The 25805-nt window shown below is 45.2% G+C and overlaps 2 protein-coding genes across 3 annotated transcripts in view; one reads left to right on the top strand and one right to left on the bottom strand.

Moving 5' to 3' along the window:
* The window catches only part of SOX18 (SRY-box transcription factor 18), a 229234-nt gene that overhangs the window by 88698 nt on the left and 114731 nt on the right, over window positions 1–25805 (top strand). The window lies entirely within an intron of this gene.
* PRPF6 (pre-mRNA processing factor 6) overlaps window positions 1–25805 on the bottom strand; it is a 41593-nt gene that overhangs the window by 14947 nt on the left and 841 nt on the right. For both annotated transcript variants that reach the window (XM_063296885.1, XM_063296883.1), the window contains exons 2-17: window positions 23882–24050; window positions 23411–23529; window positions 23133–23211; window positions 21574–21750; window positions 20967–21122; window positions 18493–18587; window positions 16675–16831; window positions 15190–15352; window positions 10039–10157; window positions 7268–7486; window positions 6357–6479; window positions 5383–5504; window positions 4326–4464; window positions 2879–2998; window positions 613–789; window positions 6–139 (exon numbers count right to left, since the gene is read on the bottom strand). In XM_063296885.1, the coding sequence (XP_063152955.1) occupies window positions 6–139; window positions 613–789; window positions 2879–2998; window positions 4326–4464; window positions 5383–5504; window positions 6357–6479; window positions 7268–7486; window positions 10039–10157; window positions 15190–15352; window positions 16675–16831; window positions 18493–18587; window positions 20967–21122; window positions 21574–21750; window positions 23133–23211; window positions 23411–23529; window positions 23882–24050 (2268 nt within the window). The remainder of the gene's footprint in view (window positions 1–5; window positions 140–612; window positions 790–2878; window positions 2999–4325; window positions 4465–5382; window positions 5505–6356; window positions 6480–7267; window positions 7487–10038; window positions 10158–15189; window positions 15353–16674; window positions 16832–18492; window positions 18588–20966; window positions 21123–21573; window positions 21751–23132; window positions 23212–23410; window positions 23530–23881; window positions 24051–25805) is intronic.

Raw genomic sequence — 25805 nt, 5'->3', positions numbered from 1 at the left:
CTTACCACAAATCCTGGTTCTTGGGATTCTTCAGGCGAGATTTCTCCAGGATGGCTCTGGCCCGGGTGAGCTGACCAACCTTCTCTTCCAGCCTGGACAACAGCAACCAGAGGGGGATCGAACCAGGGCATTTCTTCAGCTGTTGGGAGTGGAAGGTAGAGAAAATGCTATGAGAGAGAAACATCAAGGACAGTCTCCTCTGCAGCAAGGGAGATCCTCTTTTCCACTGTCATGGGATGAAAAGACAGACAAAAATCCCCTTGTCCCTGGACCACTGACCGACGGTTCAGAGGGGCACATTTCCAGAGTTCATGATTTAGTGATCAGGCACTTCAAATCTGATAAACTTTCAAGTTTCTATGTCTGTCATTACTTTCTGTGGAAGAGAAATGCTGAGGGCTTGCAGAATATTGGGAAAATATTTGCTCTGCATGGTACGTTTCTGGCCCATATCTGCAAAGGTCCATGACAGCCTACGCTAGAAGCTGGACCATTGCCATTTTCTTTAGGCTTCCCAAAGGGATCTCGATGGCAGAGTCACGCACACAGTAATAAACACAGTTTTAGACAGCCTGGGACCGTCTCAGGAAACTACAGAGGAACTGGCCTTACCCCTTGATTATAGGCATCTCGGGCTTTTTCAATCAGCTCCTCCTGTTCCTCTATCTGGCCTTTCATCATCCACAGCTTGGGGAAGTCTTCATAGTGCCTCAGCGCTTCTTCGCAGAGTTCCTGAGCGGCAGCGATGTTCCCAAGCACCCACTCGAGTTTGACCGACTTCATGAAGACCTGCAAAGATGCAGGGAACGTTCACCTCCGACCCGAATCCAAGTGAACTGACCCCCATCTTCCAAGACTTTTTATATCCACGCACACACTCACCAAAGGTTTTGAGGACTACCACCATGGCCAGATGCAACTGTTCTGCACTTAAAAGCCTACCCAATTACACTGACTGTCAAACCACAGCAACTTGTTTCAAGTTTCTCATAAGCTACTTCCAGCTCTTAGAAAGGAAAAATGGGGATTTTCTACACTATGTAGTCAGTTGGGTATTTTGTTACCTATTTAGCAATGTCTTGGGGAAAAAAATGAGAAAAATCAAACTACAAACTTTTAAAATAATAAAGTAATAGTAGTAGTTGTAACACGTGAGCCAGTTTGGTCTAGTGGTTAAGGTGCCAGCCTAGAAACCAGGAGACTGTGAGTTCTAGTCCCACCTTAGGCGTGAAAGCCAGCTGGGTGCCCCTGGGCCAGTCACTCTCTCTCAGCCCAAGAGCCAATCAGGTGTGGTATGAGAGTTCTAGTCCCGCCTTAGGCCTGAAAGCCAGCTGGGTGCCCCTGGGCCAGTCCCTCTCTCTCAGCCCAAGAGCCAATCAGGCGTGGTAGGAGAGTTCTAGTCCCGCCTTAGGCCTGAAAGCCAGTTGGGTGCCCCTGGGCCAGTCCCTCTCTCTCAGCCCAAGAGCCAATCAGGCGTGGTAGGAGAGTTCTAGTCCCGCCTTAGGCCTGAAAGCCAGCTGGGTGCCCCTGGGCCAGTCACTCTCTCTCAGCCCGAGCCAATCAGGTGTGTTATGAGAGTTCTAGTCCCGCCTTAGGCATGAAAACAGCTGCCCAGTCACTCTCTCTCTCAGCCCTAGGAAGGAGGAGGCAAGGGCAAACCACTTCCAACATCTTGCCAAGAAAACTTCAAGGACTTGTCCAGGCAATTGCCAGGAGTCAACACTGACTCAAAGGCACAACAACAACAACAAAGTTATAGCACTAAGCACAATAACTACATTAAAACAGTGTGTGGAGGACATATATTGAAGTGGGTGAAAAGTATACACAAGGGCGTTTAACCAACGAAAGAATCTAGGAAATGGCCCTATCACCCTTGGGTGACTTTTATTGGCACATTTTAAAGGTATCAAGCAGATCAATTCCTTTTTAAGCGACACAAAGAGGCTGGGCTCTCTGACAAAACATTCTGAAGAGGCCTGACAACATCAACTTAGCAAAGATCTACTGTAGGATCTACAACACAGGTCACTCTAAGTGTTTTTCAACCTTGGCAGCTTGAAGATGGGTGGACTTCAACTCCCAGAATTCCCCAGCCAGCATGTTTTAAGCAGTGGTTCTTAGCCCACCTCTAGCTGACCCACTGCACAGCAGCAGTCACCATAACTACAGTATTTGAAGTGGGGAATGTGCTTTGTTTCAAGCTTGGAATAAAACAGCCCCACTCAAAAGCCTCTGAGTTGGCAGTTTCCCATTGGAATTAAAAAGCAAAGGGTCCTGGGTGTTTTATTCTGACCCTGAAATAACACTATTGAAGCACAGCTGCTCTGTTTTGAGCTTGGACCCAGAAAGTCTATTTCAACTTTTGTCTTCTATGACCAGGAGACTCAAAAAGCTGCTACTCAAAACAGCCCAAGTTTGTTCCAAGGTCAAACAAAATGTTCTAACCTCAATACAAAAGTCTTAGAATCTATCCTTTGTTTTGGGTTTGAATGTTAAACACAACCCTGACATGAGACATAAATACACCTTGACAGTGTTTCTCAACCTCGGCAGCTTGAAGATGTGTAGACTTCAACTTCCCCAGCATGGCTGGCTGGGGAATTCTGGGAGTTGAAGTCCACACATCCTCAAGCTGCCAAGGTTGAGAAACATACTAGGAACTTCAAGCAGCAGGATGGGCTGTTTTCTCTTCTGTAACAGCAATGATTTCATTCAGACCTGGGAACACCCCCCCTCAGTGGCAGAGAACAAAATTTCTGGGTAGAAGGGTATATCCAGCTAAGCGGATGAGCTCAAAAGACAGATTTATGTATTCACTGAATGCGATTGCAGCTATTTCAACAGAACTGCACCCTCCAAGCAGGGTGGGGCTTACTCTAGCTGTCGGGGCACTGCTACGGGCCTTGGCCAACAACCGCCTTGCTCTTTCGTATTCATTGTTTTCGGATTCCAACTTCACGGCAGCCAGCCAGATCTCTTCACTGTTGGGATTGGCCTGAAAAACAGTTGCACACACAAGACAGGAAAGGCGCGTCAGAAAACTCCGAGCCGCACTACATCGGCTGTATGTATCAAGCCCAATCTTCCTCTTCTTCTGTTCTGTTGTTAGGGGTGCTTTGTGCTAGCTAAGCGTGGATCATGAAAGCAGGGGAAAACAGAAGATCCAGATCCTAACTTCCTCAACAGAGGTTGGCAATAGGCTTCCCAACTGATCCTTTGATCCCTGGGTCAGTGCTCAGAGGTCCAGCTTCTGTTTGCACCCACAGGGCCTCTGATGGGTGAAGGCAGCCTGGAAAAATTGCCTGCATTGAACTCTGAAGAGCTGCTGCACTTAGTGGCAACAGCACAGAGCAAGACAGACCAACAGCCTGAAGCTTTCCTGGATGAAACAACATGAGCTATGTGCTTGTTTGTTTGCCTCTGTGTAGTTGTGGATATGTGGGTATTCAAATCATTGAACCAGGTGTGATAAATGGAATCTGGTCCAGAGGTGGATCCAACACCTGCTTGGACAGGCCAGTTTCTCTTGGGACTGCTGAGCTTAATGGAGCAGGATGCCCAAGCCTCACCCAGTTCAGTACTGTGGATTTTTGGGGGTCTGTGCAAGGCACATGGCCCATAAGCTGAGACAGCTCTAGTTTCACAGGTCACGCTGGCTGGGCTGGCCATCTGGACCAGACCCACAAGCCAGAGGTTCTCCATCCCAGCTCTAAGTAACAGCTGACAAGAGATAAAACAGGCCTAAGGACAAAAAGGAAATTGTGGAGAGAAGGCACGTCCTTCACTTGGTGCTCCAAAAGAACTGGGATGTGAATTAAGAAGAGGGTGGAAAAAAGGGTATGGATCATGCAAAGTATCACACTGTGCGACCTTCCAAGTATTGCAGGCCACCCAGCTCTTCTCTTAAGTGTTCGAGTACGGGCGATTATTGCAATAGGAAAAGAGCCAGAAAGGACCACAACGGGTCCTAAACCACTTCAATGGATTGGTAGGTTGTATTCTAAATTTCATAGTGGGCGAGGCTACTTTATCACTGCATGAAGACAACAGAACCTCAAGGATATCATGTTCTTGGAGTGTTCTCCCTTTAGTTTCATAAACACATTTTCATTCTCCCATGTTTTGATTTTTTTTTCCTCTTCTGAAAAACCTGTTGATCTACGTCATGTTCTTTTATCTCTCTCTCTCTTTTAAACCAACCTGGAAGCTTTTAGGGCAGATGGCCTGTGACACTCCTAAATAAATCTAAAATACTGCAAGCCCTCTGTTCCAAAGCAGTCGCTGCAGAAGGGAAGGACCCCATGAAAGCTGTGCATGCTCACCTGGAAAGCCAACGCCAGAATGCTCCTGGCAGCAGGGACGTCTCCAGCCAGCCACTTGGACTTTGCCCCCATGAGCCACAAGACTTCAGCTTTGGGGCAGTGAGCTACAGCTCTTTGCAAGAGGGCTTCCAAAGATTCCCTGCAAGAACACAAGAGCCCAAGGAAACTAGAATGCCATTGTCTGGGCACCTAACTTGCTGAAAGCCAGGATAAGCAACACTTCCTCTCCTGATGTCCAGCACCCAACCCCACCAGAGGCAGAAAATTCTGCACTACACCTATTCTGCTGCCCACTTCTCAAATGGCACATTCAGTTTCTGTAAAGCTCTCTTCAAAATGGTTCCTAAGTAACTGGGAAAGGCAAAGAAAAAAAGGAGATAGTCTAAGCGACCCATTTTTATTCACGCAAGCCAGAGGTGTTCCGAGAGCCATCTTCTACTGATTACACCATGATCGGGCTCACACAACATGCTTAATAAAGCCAGGTAAAGTCCTAACAGCTGCATTTACAGTTTGGGTAGCGGCTGGGCATGTTGTCCAAATCCAGCCTGTTTGGTCGATTCATACTTCAATGTACTGTGTGAACCCCCAAATGGGTTAATTCCATCACCAGGATAAATACATTGCACAAGCACAAACCACGGATCAGAGTGATAAAGGTCTTAAGTCCTACACATCACAGATTACTCGAAGGACAGAAAGAGTTTAGCAATGGTTGTAATTTTAAATTAAAGAGGCAATATGCGATTTTTAAAAGATGCTCCACAGGCATCCCTTAGAGGCCCTATCATGTTACTAATCTTGTGCTTGACAATCAAGAGAGATTGTTCCCATCCGGAGGGGCCAAGAAATTGACAATGGAAAAAGCCTCAGGGGCTCAGCATCAAGAGGCCGTAATTCACCAACTGCGTTTCTATGTATTAAAAACAGAGCTGTAGGAAAAGCACCCTGTATCTGTTCCCCTCCAGCTACAACAAATGAAGCCAAACCTGCATAGGAACAATCACCACAACCTGTTTCCAGTAGAATTTTTGCAAAGCAGCATCAGGGGATGTACCTCGTTCCGTGATTCTTTTCAAAATAGGCTGCTCGGAGCCAGACGCTCTTCTTGCTGGGGAATACTTGCAGGGCATAAGCATAAATTGCCCTGGCACATTCCAAGGCATTGTGAGCCACACACTATGGGAAAAAAGGAACATGCGTGAAACAAGCCATTTTTAGTTACCTCTCATAATCTTACGTTATATTCAAGAAGATTTTTTGCAGACTGTTAAGTCAGAAACCAATCCTACTTTATGTAAATGTTTCCATAAACCCCATCTCAAATTTTCATGGTGCATTAACGTCCACTTTTTAAACGTACAGGGGTGTTTCTCAACCATATCAACTTTAAGACGTGTGGACTTCAGCTCCCAGCATGCTGAGAAACACTGGTGTAGAGAGACAAAGCCCAACTTGCATCCCACGTTTCTGAGGGTTGTTGGTCCAATTGTGACATATGCAAAAATCAGGCTATGCAAATTTTACAGAACAGAACAGTACAGTTATATTCAACAGCAGTGCCCTCTTATTTTTTTAAATAAATGTTCACGTAACGTGCTAAGCCCAGATGACACAAAGAAACCCTGCCACATGCCATCGCATGAAGTGCCCAAAGAAATAAACCACAGCATGGTTATCACGATGGCCCGTTCCACACAAGCTAGGACAATGGTTGGATTCCTCAACATGCCAAACCACAAAGAACCCATTTAGCAAGATATGCCAAACTAGCCGTTATGCACAAAATACTGAGTACACACCCACCAAACACACCCAATTTAAATTGCAGTTCAGAGTTTTTGCTTACATCAGAAGATGACTAGAATCAATTTTTAGAGACAGTCCCTGTCCTAAAAGCAAGCAGAGGTGCCAACTGATAAAAGTGATCGAATAAAAAATGGGGGAATGGGTGAGACAGGCTGCACTGTTCCACCTCTAACTCTGCCACTTGGGCCCATCACCAGCTTCACACCTGAGGTCTATACTTACACTATCAGCATCTTCCATCCAGGTGTGTTTCCGGTCTTCCTCTTCGATCCCAATTCCAATCACTGCTCTCATGATAGCCTGGCAGGTGGCCACGCTTCCAGCTTTGTCACATTCTTCAGCATCCTGGAAGAATTTATTTTGAGATCTTTCAGCCAGGGCAGGAGAGTGGCAATTCCATCCAACCACACCCATGCTAGAAGCTTCATTTTGTCATAAACTGGCAATGCCCGTAACTGAACTGGCTGTTCTGCCCTCTTGCCGCCGCACTTTCACCCAGGCAGAGATGAGAGGCCATAGTATCTTAGAAGATACTATGTTCAGGCTAAGTATCTTTCATTTCCAATGGGGAAAAAGAAGACCCAGTAGTAATAATTCTTTTATTTCTAAAAATTCACATTGCACATGAAAGCGATTATCAACAGGGATAGATACATGAGTTTCATTAGTTCACAGAAAAACAAGTGTAACGTAGCTATTAAATATTTAACCATAACTGAAAGAACCAGACAAACACAATCTCTCCTCTTCTACTGCGTGCTTTGCATCCCCCCGGTATTAGTCCCTCTACTCCCCAGCCATTCCTCCCATCTATTTCTGGTAGATTCCAGAAGAGCAGCTGTTTCAATCCATAGCATCTAAAATATTCATATATTTCTTGTAGCCCAAGCTTCCACAGAATTGTTATGAAATGCACTGGGACCCATTAGACATTTTCCAATACATTTTCTGCATCTGTTTATTCTATTCCAGATTGTATTGTAGCACCCGCCCTGAACACACATAATGGTCTAAAACAGCCTTTCCCAGCTTGGTGCCTTGAGTAATTTGGGAGACATAGTCTCAAAAGACACCAGATTAGAAACAAGATCGTTGTTAAGCCAGGCTTTCAAAGAGAAATGCCCAATAAGTACCTGGATCCACTGCTCTCGGTTTATTTCCACCCCATTAGCCCGTAACGAGGTGATGGCTCGGTCAATAATCTTCTCCACCATTTGAGTGTTCCCGTTAGCCTCCTCAAGCTTGGCAGCTGTAATCCAGATGTGCCTGTCGGTTGGAATGTTCTCACGGGCTTTGTTTAAGACCTTACGAGCATTTTCGTAGGTTTCGAGTCTTGCCAGGGCAAGCCACAGCTGGAACAAATGAACCGAAAAAGTTGACATGAAGGCTACCAAGCTTCAAGTGACATTTCCTTCTAGATCAGCGTTTTTCAAACTTTTTCAAGAGTGCCGGGTGGGGAATTCTACGAGTCAAAGTCCACACACCTTAAAGTTGCCAGGTTTGAAAAACAGTTCTATATCAAATCCTGATGATTACGTGGACAGGCCCGTGTTGTTTACTTGCCAACAGCTTGAACTTTCCCAATTAGCTTACCACTTAGGGATTTCCTGGAGCTTAATTCAGATAAACCCGGTGGTCTCATATCCAAATGCCATGGAGAAGTGACCTTGCTTAGCGTTTTCAAGATCAGCCAGATGCTGCCAACTGCCATGTACTACAGAAATAGCTGCCGTGCAAATGCATACGCTAGAGCAGGGTTTCTCAACCAGGGTTCCATGGAGCCCTAGGATTCCACGAGAGGTCACCAGGAGCTCCCTGGGAGTTCACGATTTATTTAAAAAACTATTTCAAGTTTGGGTAACTTCACATTAAAGAGGTATGTTTCATTCTTTATTTCTAGTTTAAGAACACTGTGAATGCATATAGATAGGCCTACAAATGAAACGAATATAATAATTTTGTAACTTCTGGCCTATATGTGAGCCAGAACGTGCCTGAAAAGTATTTCAAGGGTTCCTCCTGGGTCCAAAGGTTGAGAAAGGCTGCACTGGATTCGCCCATTTCTTTTCTTTTGCAACGAGCAAAAACGAGATCGTAAGAACTGAACCAAAAAAGAAAACACAGACATGCCAAGTGATAAAGAGCCCCAAAAGTGCTTCAACGAGCCAAATCACTTCACTAATTCTAAGAAAATCTCATGTAGACGGCATGGCTGCACTGAGAATATCTTTCTCAGAAGATGGGGTGTGAGAAAAAGGAAGGACACGTATCTGTATGCTGCTATGTCCTGTCCCATCATCAGAGCACGTTAGCCCATTTCCTATCTGATCAGAGTTCATTTATTGCTGCCCCAATGTTGAGGCTAATATTGAGTGGCAGTGGCAATGGGTGCAGACCTGAAAGACCAGGTTAGAGACAGATCCTCATGGAGGAAATCTATCTAGGTGGTCGCTAGGAGTCAAAAACAACTTGAGGGCACATAGCCAATCCATCAGTGGTGAGGCCTGCAGGGAAAAGCGCAGAAGGAAAGCAAGGCAGACCTTGGCCCAACAGCCTGCTCCAACGTGGTTAACCATGGTTAAAGGACTGGCAGGATAAATCTGAGTACAGTGTGCATTTAGAGATACACTCTTCCAGCATCTCATAGTTCATCTTTCATTTCGGTGTTTTCAAAAGACTGTAACAAAGGGAGTGCATGAAAGAAAAAAAACTGCTTCTCCCCATCCCACACTATTACACCTCAAAAGACCTGTGTTATTAGTAGATGCTAGTTTAGTACTGAGCATAGAAATCCAACCTATTAGGACCAAGCAGAAATGGTAACTTCATCCTTATATTAGGGTCAAAACTTAGGGAAATGGGAGAGTGCCTTTTAGCCATAACATCACTAGATTGTCTTATTATTAAAGTTTTATCCTGTCTTTTTATATATGATCAACTCAAGGCAGCAAACTTATCTAATACTCCTATTTTCCCCACAACCACCCTGTGAGGTCGGCTGGGCTGAGAGAGAGGGACTGGCCCAAGGGCACCCAGCCGGCTTTTGTGCCTAAGGCAGGACTAGGACTCTCATACCACACCTGATTGGCTCTTGGGCCGAGAGAGAGGGACTGGCCCAAGGGCACCCAGCCGGCTTTTGTGCCTAAGGCGGGACTAGAACTCTCCTACCACGCCTGATTCGCTCTTGGGCTGAGAGAGAGGGACTGTCCCAAGGTCACCCAGCTGGCTTTCACGCCTAAGGCGGGACTAGGACTCTCATACCACGCCTGATTGGCTCTTGGGCTGAGAGAGAGGGACTGGCCCAAGGGCACCCAGCCGGCTTTTGTGCCTAAGGCGGGACTAGGACTCTCATACCACACCTGATTGGCTCTTGGGCCGAGAGAGAGGGACTGGCCCAAGGGCACCCAGCCGGCTTTTGTGCCTAAGGCGGGACTAGAACTCTCCTACCACGCCTGATTCGCTCTTGGGCTGAGAGAGAGGGACTGGCCCAAGGGCACCCGGCCGGCTTTCACGCCTAAGGCGGGACTAGGACTCTCATACCACGCCTGATTGGCTCTTGGGCTGAGAGAGAGGGACTGGCCCAAGGGCACCCAGCCGGCTCGTATCTAAGGGAGGCCTGGGATTCCCAGTCTCCTGGTTTCTAGGCCAGCACCGTCACCACTACACTAAACTGGCCCTCTTGTTGCATCAAAGGCCACTGCTCTTCAGAGATGAGCTCAAGAAGAAAAACAAGCTTTCGTGAAATTGGAGACAGTGACAGCAGCAAACAGAAATGTCATTCTGCTTGCTGATATCTTCTTCCCTCCCTACAATTTCTAAGCCACTATCCTAATTTAAAACTTTCAGCTCAGTGATAAGCGTCGTCTGGGACAGCAAGGCATAAAAAAATGACCGGCCCACTTACTTCCACGCTGGTGGGGCAGCATTCTACCGCCCGGCTCAGCATTATCCTGGCATCCTCAGGTTCTTCTAATTCAACAGCCGCCTTCCATAAGCGGACTGAATTTGGAACATGCTCCAGAGCTAAGAAAGAGAAATGGGGGGGAGGCGGGGAAATGAAACCACAAACAGCCATGATTTTCTTTACCCAGGACAGAACAACATCCAAGCTGCCAGGTCTAATGCAATTTGCAAATTTAATAGAAAGGGAAACCTTTAAAGCATGCATGTAAGGGACTCACAAATGTAATGCAGCTGCTGCATTTTAGAAATGGAGAAAGGCTGCAGTCAAGAACATGCCTGACTTTAAATTGACAATTTAAAGAACTGAAGGCTGGCCCCAGGGAGAAGGGATTATACATCCAACCTTCCAACTATCCTTTTGCTTCTATCAATTCTGTACTTAACACACTTCCTAAAATTATGCTCCTCTTATCAGGAAAACTCTATCGGAAGCGTCAATTGGCAGAGTGGATTTCTGAGATTTCAAAAAGGCTGACTCAGTTGCTCATCTCAGTCCCTGTACGATCTGACATTTTATGAACAAGACATAACTTCACTTAATTCTTTCCTACCATCTGAGGACTCAGAGCTACTGACTGATAACATCTCTCTATTTTAAAAACATTCCTCGCTTCCTTTTTAACATCCTGCCTGAGGAAGAGTGCTCTAAAATTTGAAAAGTTCAACAAAACATCTTGGCTGGCTCTAACAAAAGTAATAGTTTTCTCTACTGGGCCAAAAAAGTCTGATTGTCTTGCTTTCGAAAAGGCTTGTGGAGAGTTTAAAGGACATTCTTCCAAAAAGTAATTAATACAGTGCCCCAAAACAAATTGTTTCGGAAAATAACATTTTAAAATACTGAAAGACTGGCTTTAATAAAATGAAAGGACTCTGCAGAAGAATTTTCTTCTTCAGTAACCTAACAGATTATCTCCAAAATCTCTAAGAAACAGGTTTCCACATATCTTTAGTTGTAGTGAATGTGTCCAAGCTCTTAGAATCATAGTTCTTCTAATAACTGCTGCCAACCTCCACTTACACATCTATTCTAGCCTAGAAGCTGGTAGAAAGGTCAGGAATGAATTCCTAATCCAAGCAAGCACCTTATCCTGCCTTCCCAGCAGGTAATGGGATGGGAGAGTTGAGTAATTCTGCAAGCCAGCTAGATCCTGGTGACCATAGTTTTTGACTTAGGTAGTAAGACCAGACAAACACTGGTCCCCTGGAACTGAAACAATCTGCTTCCATGATGCCACTGTCTGAAACCTTTTGCTGCCACTGAAGCTGACATTCTTTAGATTATACGTATCCCATTACAGATAGTCCTCAACTTACGACCACAATTAGGACCAGAACTTCTGTTGCTAAGCAATGTGGTTGTTAAGTGAGTTGTGCCTGATTTTATGAACTTTTTGCCATGGTCATTAAGCAAATCACATGGTCGTTAAGTGAATCTGGCTTCCCCCATTGTCTTTGCTTGTTGGAAGCCCCTGGAAAGGTTGCAAATGGCAATCACGTGACCCCAGGATTCTGCAACTGTCATAAACACATGCTAGTTGCCAACTGTCCCAATTTTGATCATGTGACCACAGGGGAATGCTGTGATGGCCATAAGTGTGAGGACCAGCCATAAGCCACTTTTTTCAGCACCATCGTAACTTCATATGGTCGTTAAAGAATGGTCCTAAGTCAAGGACTACCTTTCAGGAGTTGTCTTCCTTTCAGAGAAATACAGTACTATGAACCTCAAGACAGGATGACCTTGCTTTCCAGCACCCAAAGCATATGAAACGTAGGAAGGAAAATGCAAGTTTAAAGACCATACGTTACACTTTCAGAATTACTAAATATAACCAAGAGAGCAGGAAGGAAATGATGTGGGGCTGCAGTTTACACAGGACTGGGCTTACCAAAGATGCTGGTTAACAAAATGTAATTGTCCAGTTCCCATGACAGATTATACCTATGTAAGTAAAGTGTATTATGGCTTAACATGACAGCCTGGTTCACACAAGATGCTAAGACAGTTACTGAGCTTCTCAAAACATGCTGAACCTCAAACAATGTGGCAGGTTGTGCAAATGCAGGTACATTACGATAACATGCAACCACAGCACCACAGATGCCAAGCATGAGCTTGCAAACAAAAGATTTGGGTGAAGTGATGCTGGTACATTCCTGCCTCCCAGTTTAACTTCATTGTTTGGGCTATACTCTATTAAAATATTTCAGAATAGCATCCTCACATTCATAGCCACGCAGTAAAATAAAGTAGGTTAAGACCATACATCTAGCCCAAGGTCACACAGGAAGCTGCAGATCTAATCAGGGACTTGTCCTTTCATCCAAGACCTGCTCAGAGTTAGGGTCAAGCCCGATCTTCCTTTCCCAGAATGTTTACATAAATAAACATATAAAATATAAACTATTTTTGTAGTTATAAAACATAATAAATAAATATTTTAAAAGGGGAACGAGAGAGACAGAGAATTTGTAAATGAAATATAAATAAAGTGCATTTATTTCATTTATCTCCCACCTTTATTTTGGACAACTCAAGGCTGTGTACAATCTGAAACCATCCCCTCTCATGCATTAGTGATCCCTGAAGCCAATTTCCACTCTGTTAATGCAAGCCAGTCTAGAAATTGGGTGCTGGCATCAGACAGCCCCTCCCCAGTTCGGTGGGTTTTAACACTGCTGGTTTCAATGTGTGACAGCCTGAGAACAGCGGGTTTCTCTATTGCTCGGACCAGCCGGCCGCCCTCATTCGGAAGTTTTGATAGGAATCCAAGTGCTGAGGTTCAAGAATAGCTGCAGGCTCCACACTTTGCTCCTAGCGGACCACTTATCCCAGCTTTGTTTGACAGGCAGCTTGTCAAGAGCCAGCTCAAGGCAACACAGCGTGAAGCTGGAATGAATTCCAGAATCCACTCTGCAAATGCATTTCGGCCAGCCTGCAGCATCACATCAAGCACCAAGGTGGACCTGAGAGTACAGTCCCACACACTTCATGCATCCTGCCCTCTCCCAGGGATCATCTCCAACCCCCCCCCCCCCGCACTTTTATAGCTCACAATGGAACAGGATGGGCAAGCAAAGAGATGGCAACCTGTAAGGGGCACAATTCAGAACCAAATCACAGCTGCTGAATCTGAATATACACCCATCCTCTCCTTTTAATTTATTGTTTTGAAACTGGAGGTTTTCCGTGTCCTTATCTTGTTACTTCTCCAAAACCAGCAAAAAAATAGAGTCAATATTTGGGAGAGGGGAAAAAAAAACAGGGAAGCTGCTAGACGTTGACCTCTTAATGCAAAACAGCAACGGCTTTCCACTCCACTCTCAAAATACCAAGCTGGTGCTGTGACTTCAATTATGCCCGTAATGACTAACGAACAATAATGACTGTGCTATCCTCAGGCTCTGAGGCTACTCCTGAAAATTTATGGTGACAATGTTCTGATTAGTTGGATAGAAACCGTCTTCCATCACAGTAGCTGCAACAGGAGATCCTTCAAGAAACTGTAAAATGCAGAGTGACAGGCTCTGACGGCGTGTTCTTGCAACCAGACTGTTCGGTTTTCACACATCAAGAAGCAGGCCTCACATGCTATGGATTTTTCATTTATCTGTCACACACGGCCTCATACCCAACCACTACCATACCAAAGAAATGCCACCTCTATGCTTTGTTCAATTTGTTCATATTAATATCTTGCTAGCAATTACAGGTCTGTGCCTATGATTAAATCACAATTTGGAAGAGAGGTCATCACAGCTCCCAAGGTGGAATGCAAAGAGCATGGGCCACGTGCTGTCGATCAGCCTGCAGAGCTCCTCTAGAGTAAAGTGGGGGGGGGGGAATTTTGGTCTTTTCTTTTTGCATTTGGGGGCTGGTAGTTCTATCTGGGTGCAACTGATCTCTTAAGGCTTGTAGAGACTCAAGGCATCCATGACACCACTTAGGAACACTGCTCCTTCCACTCAAACGTGGCCTCGTTCGTTTTGGAGTGTGGCCCTTGACCTGCCATGCAAAGCCTAGCCTGCTCCTCAAGCCAGTGGAACTGGTGGACTCCAATACAAAGGGATCTAGACCAATCTCTTTGAAAGCTGCAGGAACCCAGCTCTGTCCCTGGACTCAGAGGCCGAGAATTTTTAAACGACATCAAGAGATAGGCTTCCATTAACGCTGACTGTCATTAAGGCTAGCCATTATTGCTAGTGAGGCATCCAGCAATTAATACGGGTAATCCTTGACTTACGGCCATTCGCTTAACAACTGTTCAAAGTTACGATGACGCTGAAAAAAGTGACTTACGGCTGGTCCTCACGCTTATGATTGTCGCAGTGTCCCCGCGGTCACATGATCAAAATTCAGGCGCTTGGTGACTGGCATGTATTTACAACGGTCGCAGCATCCCAGGGTCACACGATCACCATTTGTGACTTTCCCAGCCGGCCCCCAACAAGCAAATCAATGGGAACCATATGATTCACTTAACGACCGTGGCAAAAAGGGTGTAAAATCAGGAGGGACTCACTTAGTGACCGCTTTGCTTAGCAACCAAATTCCAGTCCCAATTGTGGTCATAAGTTGAGGACTACCTGTATGCAGTTCACTGATGTGAAAGCCTGAAAGAAGCAATACACACCCAGTCCCCTAGGTGTTACTGAACTGCATCTCCCATCATCCCTTCCTACTAGGCATGCTCATTAGACCTTCTGGGGACTGGATTTTCAACTTCCACTGGCTTTAAAGATCTCAAAGTCCCTAAAGGAATACTAAGACAACAACGAGGTGGGTGTGCCCCGAACTTTCCTAGGAGAAGGTCCAAACATTCCAACCAGGATGTCCATCTCCCCAGTTGCCATCCCTGCAAGGTAGTGGGGCAACCGGAGAAGAGCTTACATCTCAAGCTAGACATCTGGGCTAGAACTCAACACACAGCAAGTCCCCTGATGCTAAGCTATGGAGGCATTAAAAAATAAGCTCCAGGGCCTGAGTGCAACTTGCAGGCAGAGAAGGCACCAAAGCAGCTATTGGTCCCGGGGAGCAACCAGATGCCGCCTTCCGAACCAACTGAGGTTTCCCCCTGTGGACCTGTCTCACCTTTCCGAAGGACCCGCTTCTTTGCTCGAATATCGGTCTCCAACTCGGCGGCTCTAATGTAAATCCGGACCGACTGGGGAAGGTGACGGACTGCCTGAGCCACCACAGCCTTGGCAGTATCTCCAGGCTGCAAGCGGGCGGCCTCCAACCAAACGTCTTCGCTCTGGAGAAGGGCAGAGCAAGAGAAGCCAGTGGCTTATTTGTTAAGGGATCCGGTCCTTTCAGGGGGACGTGGCAGGAGAATGAGAAGTATTCATATTATGATCGTTAATTACATTTATAGACCCCCCAAATCACCAAGGATTCTCGGTGGATTACGGATAAGGTACGTAAGAAACAATATACGATAAACAAAAAGTAAATAGAACCCCCACTGATGGAAACATAGACTAATGTTACATTAACCAAGCCGAAACGGGGTCAAGGCCCAAAGCCCTCCGAAAGAGCTGTGCTTTCAGCAGTGTCCAGAAGGTGGTCAAGCTGGGAGCCAAAGGACCTTCCTGGCCACTGAAAAGCAGCCAGGGCCTCTCCACCTACGGCTACCCACAACACCTGTGGTTGGGTGTCCGAAAAGTGGGGCACCTGCTTATGCTGGCAGGGTAGGTTTAAGGGAAAGAACAGGAGGCCAAGAAGGGAACTAGAAAGCAGATGACAATGAACAGACGGTTCTGAAGAAACACACGCAGGAAACCAACTCAGGAAGACTAAACCAAGGAAATCTTGACTTAGTGAAGAGGATGCTGTGCTTAGACATAGGACCAACTAAACCAACATCACACAACAATCTGCCCTACTGCCTGTTTTCTAATAAAGTGTGCACTGCTTCTGAACACGGAGGATCCATTTAGTTGCCACTCCTTTGCCTTCCATGAATTCTTCCTTTTTAAATTTCTTAACTGTGTGGCCACCATCACATACTGTGACAGGATTCCACAAATCCATTATTTTACGCCCAGTTATGTCCCTGTCCGAACTGACTGCTAAAGAAATCAGCCAGGCCCCACATTCAAGCGTTAGGAAAGAATAAATCTATTTTCTCCACAATACGTAGAGCCTCCGAGATCCCATTTCTCCCCACGCCCTCCAAGGAAAGTGCCACTGTCGGAAGGTCACCCCAAGTGGCCCAGGTGGCCCAGAAGGTGATGTGGAGAGAAACCACAAATCGCTTTTGCACCGAGACTGGAAAAATGAATTCACAGAGCCAACCAGGGCACTCAGTTTTCAACCCACTGCCTCTTGAATCTGCTCAGAGAACCTAAAAAGGTGACTGCAGCCGAGAGAAAGTGCCAAAAAATCCTTTGGTAGCTGCTGCTTTTCACCTTAGTGATGTATCAGCAACCCACTTGCTTCCTCCAAGAACAAGGAAAAAAAGGTGTCTTAAGGATCAAGAAAACTAAGCTTATGCAAAACTGAAGGGTAACAGAAAACAATAGACAGACAGACAGACAGACCAACCGACCGACCGACCAACCAACCCTCACTCACCTTGGGACACATTTCGGTCCCCTTCATGATGAGATTTCGAGCTACCTGCAGTTTCCCCGTCACCTCTTCCAAGCGGGCCGAAGCTATCCAGGCTGGTGGGTGGTGAGGGTTGGTCTCTCGCACGGATTTCAGAAGCAAGCGTGCTTTCTTGATGTCACTAGGAATGGAGAAAATACAGAGGCAAAAGCTTCATATCCTTCAGGGCCACCCCTGTTTATTATACCAAAATCTGTTGCAGGAATGCAGAGAATAGACTTCCCCTCAGAACAAATTGGCACAGCCAACGTCAGAATGACCTGTGAGGCTAAGGTAAGTTCCAGCAAATGCGATGCTGTCAGGAGAAGAAAAAGAGCTAAGATGGTCAAAGTTCTAGGACTGTGGGACAGGTTGGTTTGTTTGCAAGGAGCAAGCCACTAAGTTACTATGGTAACAAATCGCTCTGGCAGGGTGAACAGGTCAAACTTAAGTATCCTCAGGTTGGGGTGTGAAAAGGATGACCATATAAGGTACAGTTGCTGATTTGCCTGGGGGGAAGCTTGCCACCAGAAAGGTTTTAGTTTTGTTTTAGCCCAGCAGCAGCAGCAGCTCTTCTCCCAGCTCTGCGCGTGTGCATGTATGAGCTTGTAAAGCTTTTGTGCCTATCCAGGATTTCTGGATATGAGAACTCGTTTATGTTTTATGTTTTCTGTAAATACATTTATTTTTATAGAAATGCCTGGTATGTATTTTTTCTGGTCTCTCGGGCCAAATGCTTTCCAGCGCTCTGCCACAAGACAAAGAAGAGAGGACAATCTTTCAGGAGTAAAAAGAGGTCAACAGAAATGGAGCATGCACAGAGTTGTCAACAAGCTGAAATAGTGGCATCTCCTCTGCTATCTGCACAATACTCTTATCTCGCTGACAACAGGATAGACACAAAAACAGGGAGAGTGTTTTTCAAACTTGGACACTTGAAGTTGTGTGGACTTCGACTCCCAGAATTCCCCAGCCAGCATGGCCGGCTGGGGAATTCTGGGAGTTGAAGTCCACACCGCTTGAAGTTGCCAAGGTTGAGAAACACTGGTCTGAAGAGAGGGAATTCCACAATGACAGAGCAGACATCAATTCCCTTCCTCCCTTCATGAAGGCGGGGTACAAACAAATGCTTGTCCCAAGAAGAAAATAACTGAACAGGCTGATTCAAGTAGAAGACAGTCGGAGGAGGCACCCAGGAGCATCTGTGGAGAGGTCAAAAATGTCAGGACGGCAGCCATGACCATGCCATCAAAGCCCCGCCCCTTTTTAATATGTATCATGCAGCAACACCCATAATAAAGGGTGGGGCTCCAATCCCGTCGCAGCTGACATCTTGACTTTTTTGACCCCCCGTCAGACATCCCTGGAAGTGCCACGACACACCGTGTCCACTAGAAACACCCTGTTGCGCCCATCCACACCCTTTCTACTGAAATGTGTTTTTTTAAGGAGGTGCTGGCATATATATATATATATATATATATATATATCGATTTAGATAGTGTGATGGTGTGGCGTGTGCACCACGTTCACTCCAAACCACCTTTCTGGCTTCAGACCCAAAGTGTTGCACGCTCCTACTCTGCACCCACCTCGAACGATATTATCACATCAATCTTCCACTACAATCAGACCTGCGAGCAGGGGCAGAAAGGGCACTGGCAAATGTAGCCCTCGGATAGGTCTCAGCTGGTCTGGAAGGAGGGGAGAGACTGATGCACATGCGCAGCCCCTCCCAACTCAGCAGCTTCCATTCTTTTTATTAGACAAGTACAAGCACCGCCATCACACCCACAGCCTTACTTGATGTCTCCGCCATGTGTTGGAATCATGGAATTTAAATCAGTGAGGTACCCTTTGGGATCCACCACCGTCTGGCCGCTCACCGAGTCGGATACCTGGGGGTTAACCAAAGCCTTGTTAAGATGAAAGGACAAGCAAACCAAGGTAAAAAGCTAGTGTCTACATACATTTTCCCATAAAGCACTGAAAAAGTAAAACAAAGTTATACCTATAACTAAGAAGTCTTCCCCAAATACCATTACCTTTTGAAAACATAATAATTTTGTTGTGTATATAATTGTTGTGTATACAATTGTTGTTTATTCGTTTAGTCGCTTCCGACTCTTCGTGACTTCATGGACCAGCCCACGCCAGAGCTTCCTGTCGGTCGTCAACACCCCCAGCTCCCCCAGGGACGAGTCCGTCACCTCTAGAATATCATCCATCCATCTTGCCCTTGGTCGGCCCCTCTTCCTTTTGCCTTCCACTCTCCCTAGCATCAGCATCTTCTCCAGGGTGTCCTGTCTTCTCATTATGTGGCCAAAGTATTTCAGTTTTGCCTTTAATATCATTCCCTCAAGTGAGCAGTCTGGCTTGATTTCCTGGAGGATGGACTGGTTGGATCTTCTTGCAGTCCAAGGCACTCTCAGAATTTTCCTCCAACACCACAGTTCAAAAGCATCGATCTTCCTTCGCTCAGCCTTCCTTATGGTCCAGCTCTCGCAGCCATATGTTACTACGGGGAACACCATTGCTTTAACTATGCGGGCCTTTGTTGTCAGTGTGATGTCTCTGCTCTTAACTATTTTATCGAGATTTGTCATCGCTCTTCTTCCAAGGATTAAGCGTCTTCTGATTTCCTGACTGCAGTCAGCATCTGCAGTAATCTTTGCACCTAGGAATACAAAGTCTTTCACTGCTTCTACATTTTCTCCCTCTATTTGCCAGTTATCAATCAAGCTGGTTGCCATAATCTTGGTTTTTTTGAGGTTTAGCTGCAAACCAGCTTTTGCACTTTCTTCTTTCACCTTCATCATAAGGCTCCTCAGTTCCTCTTCACTTTCAGCCATCAAAGTGGTATCATCTGCATCTCTGAGATTGTTAATGTTTCTTCCAGAGATTTTAACTCCAGCCTTGGATTCCTCAAGGCCAGCTTGTCGCATGATGTGTTCTGCATACAAGTTGAATAGGTAGGGTGAGAGTATACAGCCCTGCCGTACTCCTTTCCCAATCTTAAACCAGTCTGTTGTTCCGTGGTCTGTTCTTACTGTTGCTACTTGGTCGTTATACAGATTCTTCAGGAGGCATACAAGATGACTTGGTATCCCCATACCACTAAGAACTTGCCACAATTTGTTATGGTCCACACAGTCAAAGGCTTTAGAATAGTCAATAAAACAGAAATAGATGTTTTTCTGAAACTCCCTGGCTTTTTCCATTATCCAGCGGATATTGGCAATTTGGTCTCTAGTTCCTCTGCCTTTTCTAAACCCAGCTTGTACATCTGGCAATTCTCGCTCCATGAATTGCTGAAGTCTACCTTGCAGGATCTTGAGCATTACCTTACTGGCATGTGAAATGAGTGCCACTGTTCGATAGTTTGAACATTCTTTAGTGTTTCCCTTTTTTGGTATGGGGATATAAGTTGATTTTTTCCAGTCTGATGGCCATTCTTGTGTTTTCCAAATTTGCTGGCATATAGCACGCATTACCTTGACAGCATCATCTTGCAAGATTTTGAACAGTTCAGCTGGGATGCTGTCGTCTCCTGTTGCCTTGTTATTAGCAATGCTTCTTAAGGCCCACTCAACCTCACTCTTCAGGATGTCTGGCTCTAGCTCACCGACCACACCGTCAAAGCTATCCCCGATATTGTTATCCTTCCTATACAGGTTTTCTGTATATTCTTGCCACCTTTTCTTGATCTCTTCTTCTTCTGTTAGGTCCTTGCCATCTTTGTTTTTGATCATACCCATTTTTGCCTGGAATTTACCTCCAATGTTTCTAATTTTCTGGAAGAGGTCTCTTGTCCTTCCTATTCTATTGTCTTCTTCCACTTCCGCGCATTGCTTGTTTAAAAATAATTGTGTATACAATAATCCAGTCTAAACATATGGCTGACTGTGCAACCAACCATAGTAATAATAATAATACAACACCTGCCTATCCTAGCTCCTTGGGAAGGACTCGGTAGGTAGGTAAAAATGCCAAACCCAGTCTACACATTGGGCTGGCTATGCAACCAACCATAATAATAATTTAATAGCTGATTAACCTTGTATGCCACCCAACTCTCTATGACTCTGGGAGGTTCACAACAATCATATAAGGGGAAAAAAAGCCCCTTAAAATTAGGGAAACTTACCCCAAGTACCCCAGCAAAAAAAAAAAAAAAAAAATTGGGAGATGCCACATTTGGAAGCTGTAATCCCTAATGGTTACTGGGCCTAATAAGCAACAAGCTCCTGCTCACCACCACCACCCCGCATCCTTACCTGGCTGAGACGCATATCCATCAAGGTGTTTCGAGCTTGTCCAATCTTCCTCATATCCAGCTCCCCTGTCCCAGGAGTCATTAGTCCTGGTGTCATTCCTCCCGGATAAGGAGTGTTTAAGCCCCCTGGGTAAGGGGTATTCAGACCACCAAATTGCTGCAAGATAAACCGGGGGGTGGGGGGGGAGTTAAGCAACTTCAACTTCTATCCAATAAAAAGGATGGCCATTTGGATATTGCAAAGATTCCAGTGCAGGAGTCTCTTTTTACGTTTTTTCTTTACTTTTTATAATTCTTGTAGTTCATATTAGTGTTTTATCTTTGTATTTTAAAACTAATATATTTTTTAAAAAATAGCCATTCACTTTCCCCGAAGGAAGAGAAAAGCGTAATTGAAGCTGTCCCATCTGATTTTTCTCACTGCAGTGAAGATTTGCAGGAATGGGGTTGACCTCTCTTAACATCTTGTCCAAAATTTAGATGGTATCTCTATTATTTCTGCTTCTCACATCTTTTGCCCACAAAACAGATATATACTGGTGGTCATACTACAAGCCATTCTTTCAGAAAAACTGTTTATACCAGGAAATCTCAACAGAGATTCTCACCGTCTGCCGGGGATCCACGGATGTGTGATTCTCCCCTGACTGCAAGTGCTTTGCAAAGAAACTGTCTGGAACAGGAGTCAGTTTTTCATAACGCGGATTCCTTTGACGCTTGTTCCTAGCGTCACCAACTTCAGGAATACTTAGCCATTCTTCTTCAGTAACTTCAGCCAGTTTTCTCTACCAAAACAACAACCACTATCTGTAACTGAAATTGCTCTACTACATTTAACTGACCCACTTCTTCCCTTTTCCTGTCTTCGACTTTTAGCTTGCAAATTCTCCTTAGTGCCTATTTCTTCCAGTGAACAACACACAGGCTCTCTGGATCTTTACATGTGTGAGGTTTTGTGCAGCCTCTTATTTCAGCCCCATGGCTTCCCACTCTCCTTTTCACCAGGCCTCTGCCTCTAACCCATATTTCTCAACCCCTATATAGGTAGTCCTCGCTTAATGACCATTCGTTTAGCGATTGTTCAGACTTACGACAGTACTTAAAAAAACCAACTGGTGACCAGTCTTCACACTTGTGACTGCAGCATTCCCACAGCCATGTGATCGCGATTTGGGCACCTGGCAACTGGTTCATATTTATGACTGTCACAGCGTCCTGCAGTCATGTGATTGCCATTTTCGACCTTCCCATCCAGCTTCCAGCAAGCAAAATCAATGGGGACCGTGTGATTCACTTAACAACCATGCAGTTTGCTTAACAACCGCCACAAAAAGATCATAAAATTAGGTCAGATTTGCTTAACAACCGCATTGCTTAGTGACCGAAATTCCAGTCCCAACTGTGGTCGTTAAGCAAAGACAACCTGTGACTGTCCACCAAGAAAAACAGAGGTCAATCCTCTCCTATTTCAACTATCTAGTTTAACCCAAAAAGTGGCGGAGAGAGAGCAAGGAACGTGGCTGTTACCCAAAGACACAAGTCCTTTATACCAGGGATCCCCAACTCCTGGTCCGTGGCCTGTTAGGAACCGGGCCACACAGCAGGAGGTGAGCAGTGGGCAAGCGAGTGAATTTGCAGCCTGAGTGTTTACAGCTGCTCCCCATCACTCGCATCACCACCTGATCTCCGCCTCCTGTCAGAGAAAGCAAGCCCATTGGCTGCTATGTCCAAATGGTGTGAAGAAAAAGGAATAAAAGGTTGGAAAAAAGAGGAAGCGCTTGAATCATCCCGAAGCCATCCCCCCGCCCCGCCGGGTCCATGGAAAAATTGTCTTCCACGAAACCAGTCCCTGGTGCCAAAAAGGTTGGGAACCGCTGCTTTATACCCTACTTTCAGCCAAATATAGCTTCTTTTAACTAGCACTGTTTTAACATGGCAACATTAATGCGGAAAACATTCTATGGTATTGCTCTCTCTTCTCAATGTATTCCTGGTAAGGAGATTCAGACAGCCTTTTAAAATCTATTTAGAGAGACCCTAATTAATACTAATCCTCACTGATTCAAATATCAATCCCAAATAGATATTCAACTTTGTTTTCCCAAATTTCAGGCCCTATCTTCACATTTTCATTTTCTGAATTAGATACACATTGCCGTCTCCTTACTTTCAGGTCTGAGAACTGCTGCTGAATTTTTGGCCGTTCCATGCGGTACTTTTCAATCTCCTCTTTCTCACGCTGTTCTCTAGAAAATAAAAGGTACAGCCAATACTTCAGCCGATCACATATTTATCCCACTGACCTTTTAAGTATTTGAATATTTGAGACACCCAAGACTAAATCAAGCACCAAAAGCTAAAAAACCACAGCTGAAGTTTGAAGATATAGTTTCAAATCGAGGCACACAGGCAACATATCTCATGCTAAAAAAAAAAAAAAGCTACCTTCTCTCCTTTCTTCTTTCATCCATCCTTTTATCCAGAGCAGCATAAATTGCATCTGCTTCTTCATCATCTTTTTCATATGGTCCACTGGAGAACAAGCTTCCAGCATATCCATTGAACTGCAAATGCAAAAAGATCGTATCAACTCATGTTACTCCTCTTAATGTAACCCACCAAAATCAAAATAAATCCAGTCTTATAAGCTGTTTAGCCATAAAGGCCGGGCGGGGTGGTGGGGGGAGAGGACTAAGTGGCAGTCATACAGGGGAGAAAAAAATAGGTTCAGATCTGTAGCATTCCATGTAAAACAAATGATGTTACAAACTTGGGGAAAAAAAAACATTGTTCAATCCTTGAGAGAATTGAAGAAACTAAATAAAAGCCAGTCTTAGGCCAAACAAGATGATATTGCAAATATACTGTAACTCAGCTTCATCTGCACCGTTGACCAGGGTGACAAAACGGCATCACCTCATCATAATTTGTATCATTCAGATCTTCATCATCATCATCAGCTGCCTGGTTTTTCTTCATCTGATCCCCAACAGTTCTCTTCCCTGGCGGAGCATGACGATCATCCACGGGGTCATTAGCATCCCGGGCAGGACCAATATCTGACCGGGTGGTAAAACCTGTAGCTCTACAGAGGGAAAAAAACCAAGTGATTCAGAGAGAATTTGGACATCAGTGAGCGAGGGCTTTTCAAATCTAAAATTCTTCCTAAACCCAGATTTGCAAGTGCTCATCATCTCTGGGCTATCAAGGAACAAAGTTTTGTAAAATTAAGAGTTGACCCGTCTTTCCTAGAACAGCAGCATGCTATAGATAAAAAAGAGTGAGTACACTCATTCTTTTGGTGCAGGTAAAGTGGGAAATTGAAAAAAAAATCCAGGAAGAGACAATCAAACTTTTCCAAGTTGTTGCCAAAAAATCCTTCCCAGTTGTGTCCATATACATAGCCACTTGAAGAAGAATTTTTTAGTCATCCTTGTAGATTTATACTCAGGCTGCCTTATTTGTATGCCCACAAAGTCTGGCTGCGTAACTACTTTAACCTTAACTTTCCTCAACCGTGTGCATTCACACAACAGACTTCCCCATGGTTAACTCTGTTTCCTTCAACTCATTCCTGGGCTTGCTCAGTAGACTGAGCCATCAATTAACTTTAAGTAACTAGTTTTGCACAACAAGCTAGATGAAAACATAGTAGTAAGTTTATAGGTCACGGTGTTGTGCAAAGATAGCCTGCCTGCTGGGCATGATCACAGAGGAAAATGTTTACATCAACACAAGGACATAACAGAGTCCCTGCAGAAGCAGCAGCCGGGGAATAACACAGGTTTTAATTCCAAAAAGTACTGACATATATGTCCAATGTTGTAAAGGAATTTAGAGCCGACCTTGGAGAAAGTATGAGAGACATTAAAGGAGAAAGAAAGAAGCGAGCTGGTAAGGAGGGACTTGGAGAAGAGATGACACTCCAGAGATAGAAGGAAGGGTGAAAGAAACTCAAGCTATCTTTGCCTCAATTTTGTTTCGTGTAAGTTGGGACAGACAGAAACTTGGGAGAGGCTTTCAAGATTGACAGGCACAGCAAGGATTCCAGAAATGCTATTTTATTGTTAGGATAAAGGTAAAGGTTTCCCTTGACATTAAGTCCAGTCATGTTCGACTCTCGGGGGCGGTGCTCATCTCCGTTTCAAAGCCGAAGAGCCGGTGTTTGTCTGTAGACACTTCCGTGGTCATGTGGCCGGCATGACTACATGGAGCGCCGTTACCTGCCCGCCGAAGCGGTGCCTATTAATCAACTCACATTGGCATGTTTTCGAACTGCTAGGTTGGCAGGAGCTGGAACTAGCAACGGGAGCTCACCCCGTCACGTGGATTCGAACCGCCGACCTTCCGATCGGCAAGCTCAGCAGCTCAGCGGTTTAACCTGCAGTGCCACCGCGTCCCATTTTATTGTTACAGGGCATAATAATAGAATCTTGAAAGCCTCTCCAAGTTTCTCTCTGCCCCATTTTACACTAAGCAAAATCAAGGAAGGCATATTTTGAGTTTCTTTCTCACCCTTCCTCCTGTCTCCGGACTCTTGTTCAAGTCCCTCCTAACAGCTCTCTCCTGGCTCTCTCCAAGGCCAGGTCTATTTACACAGGTACAACCCCAGAACCTAAGTCTTTGTTCCTTCTTCTTTCTCAGTGAGTTACAACTCACATTCCCAGCTGTCAAAAAAAAAATACATTTACTACATCTGCACCACTTCTTCAGACAAGGAACCCCTTTCACAGCAATCCAAAGCTAACTCCCTGCAGAAGCTAACAACACAAATTCTGTGCCACTAAACACGAGGGTTCTTGGATACAGACAGTGGGGCATCTTCAACTGCAGCACAGAA

The sequence above is a fragment of the Candoia aspera genome, chromosome 3, assembly GCF_035149785.1.
Source record: "Candoia aspera isolate rCanAsp1 chromosome 3, rCanAsp1.hap2, whole genome shotgun sequence".
Lineage (NCBI taxonomy): Eukaryota > Metazoa > Chordata > Lepidosauria > Squamata > Boidae > Candoia > Candoia aspera.
The sequence above is the reverse complement of the archived record's forward strand: the minus strand, read 5'-3'. Positions and strand labels throughout refer to the sequence as shown.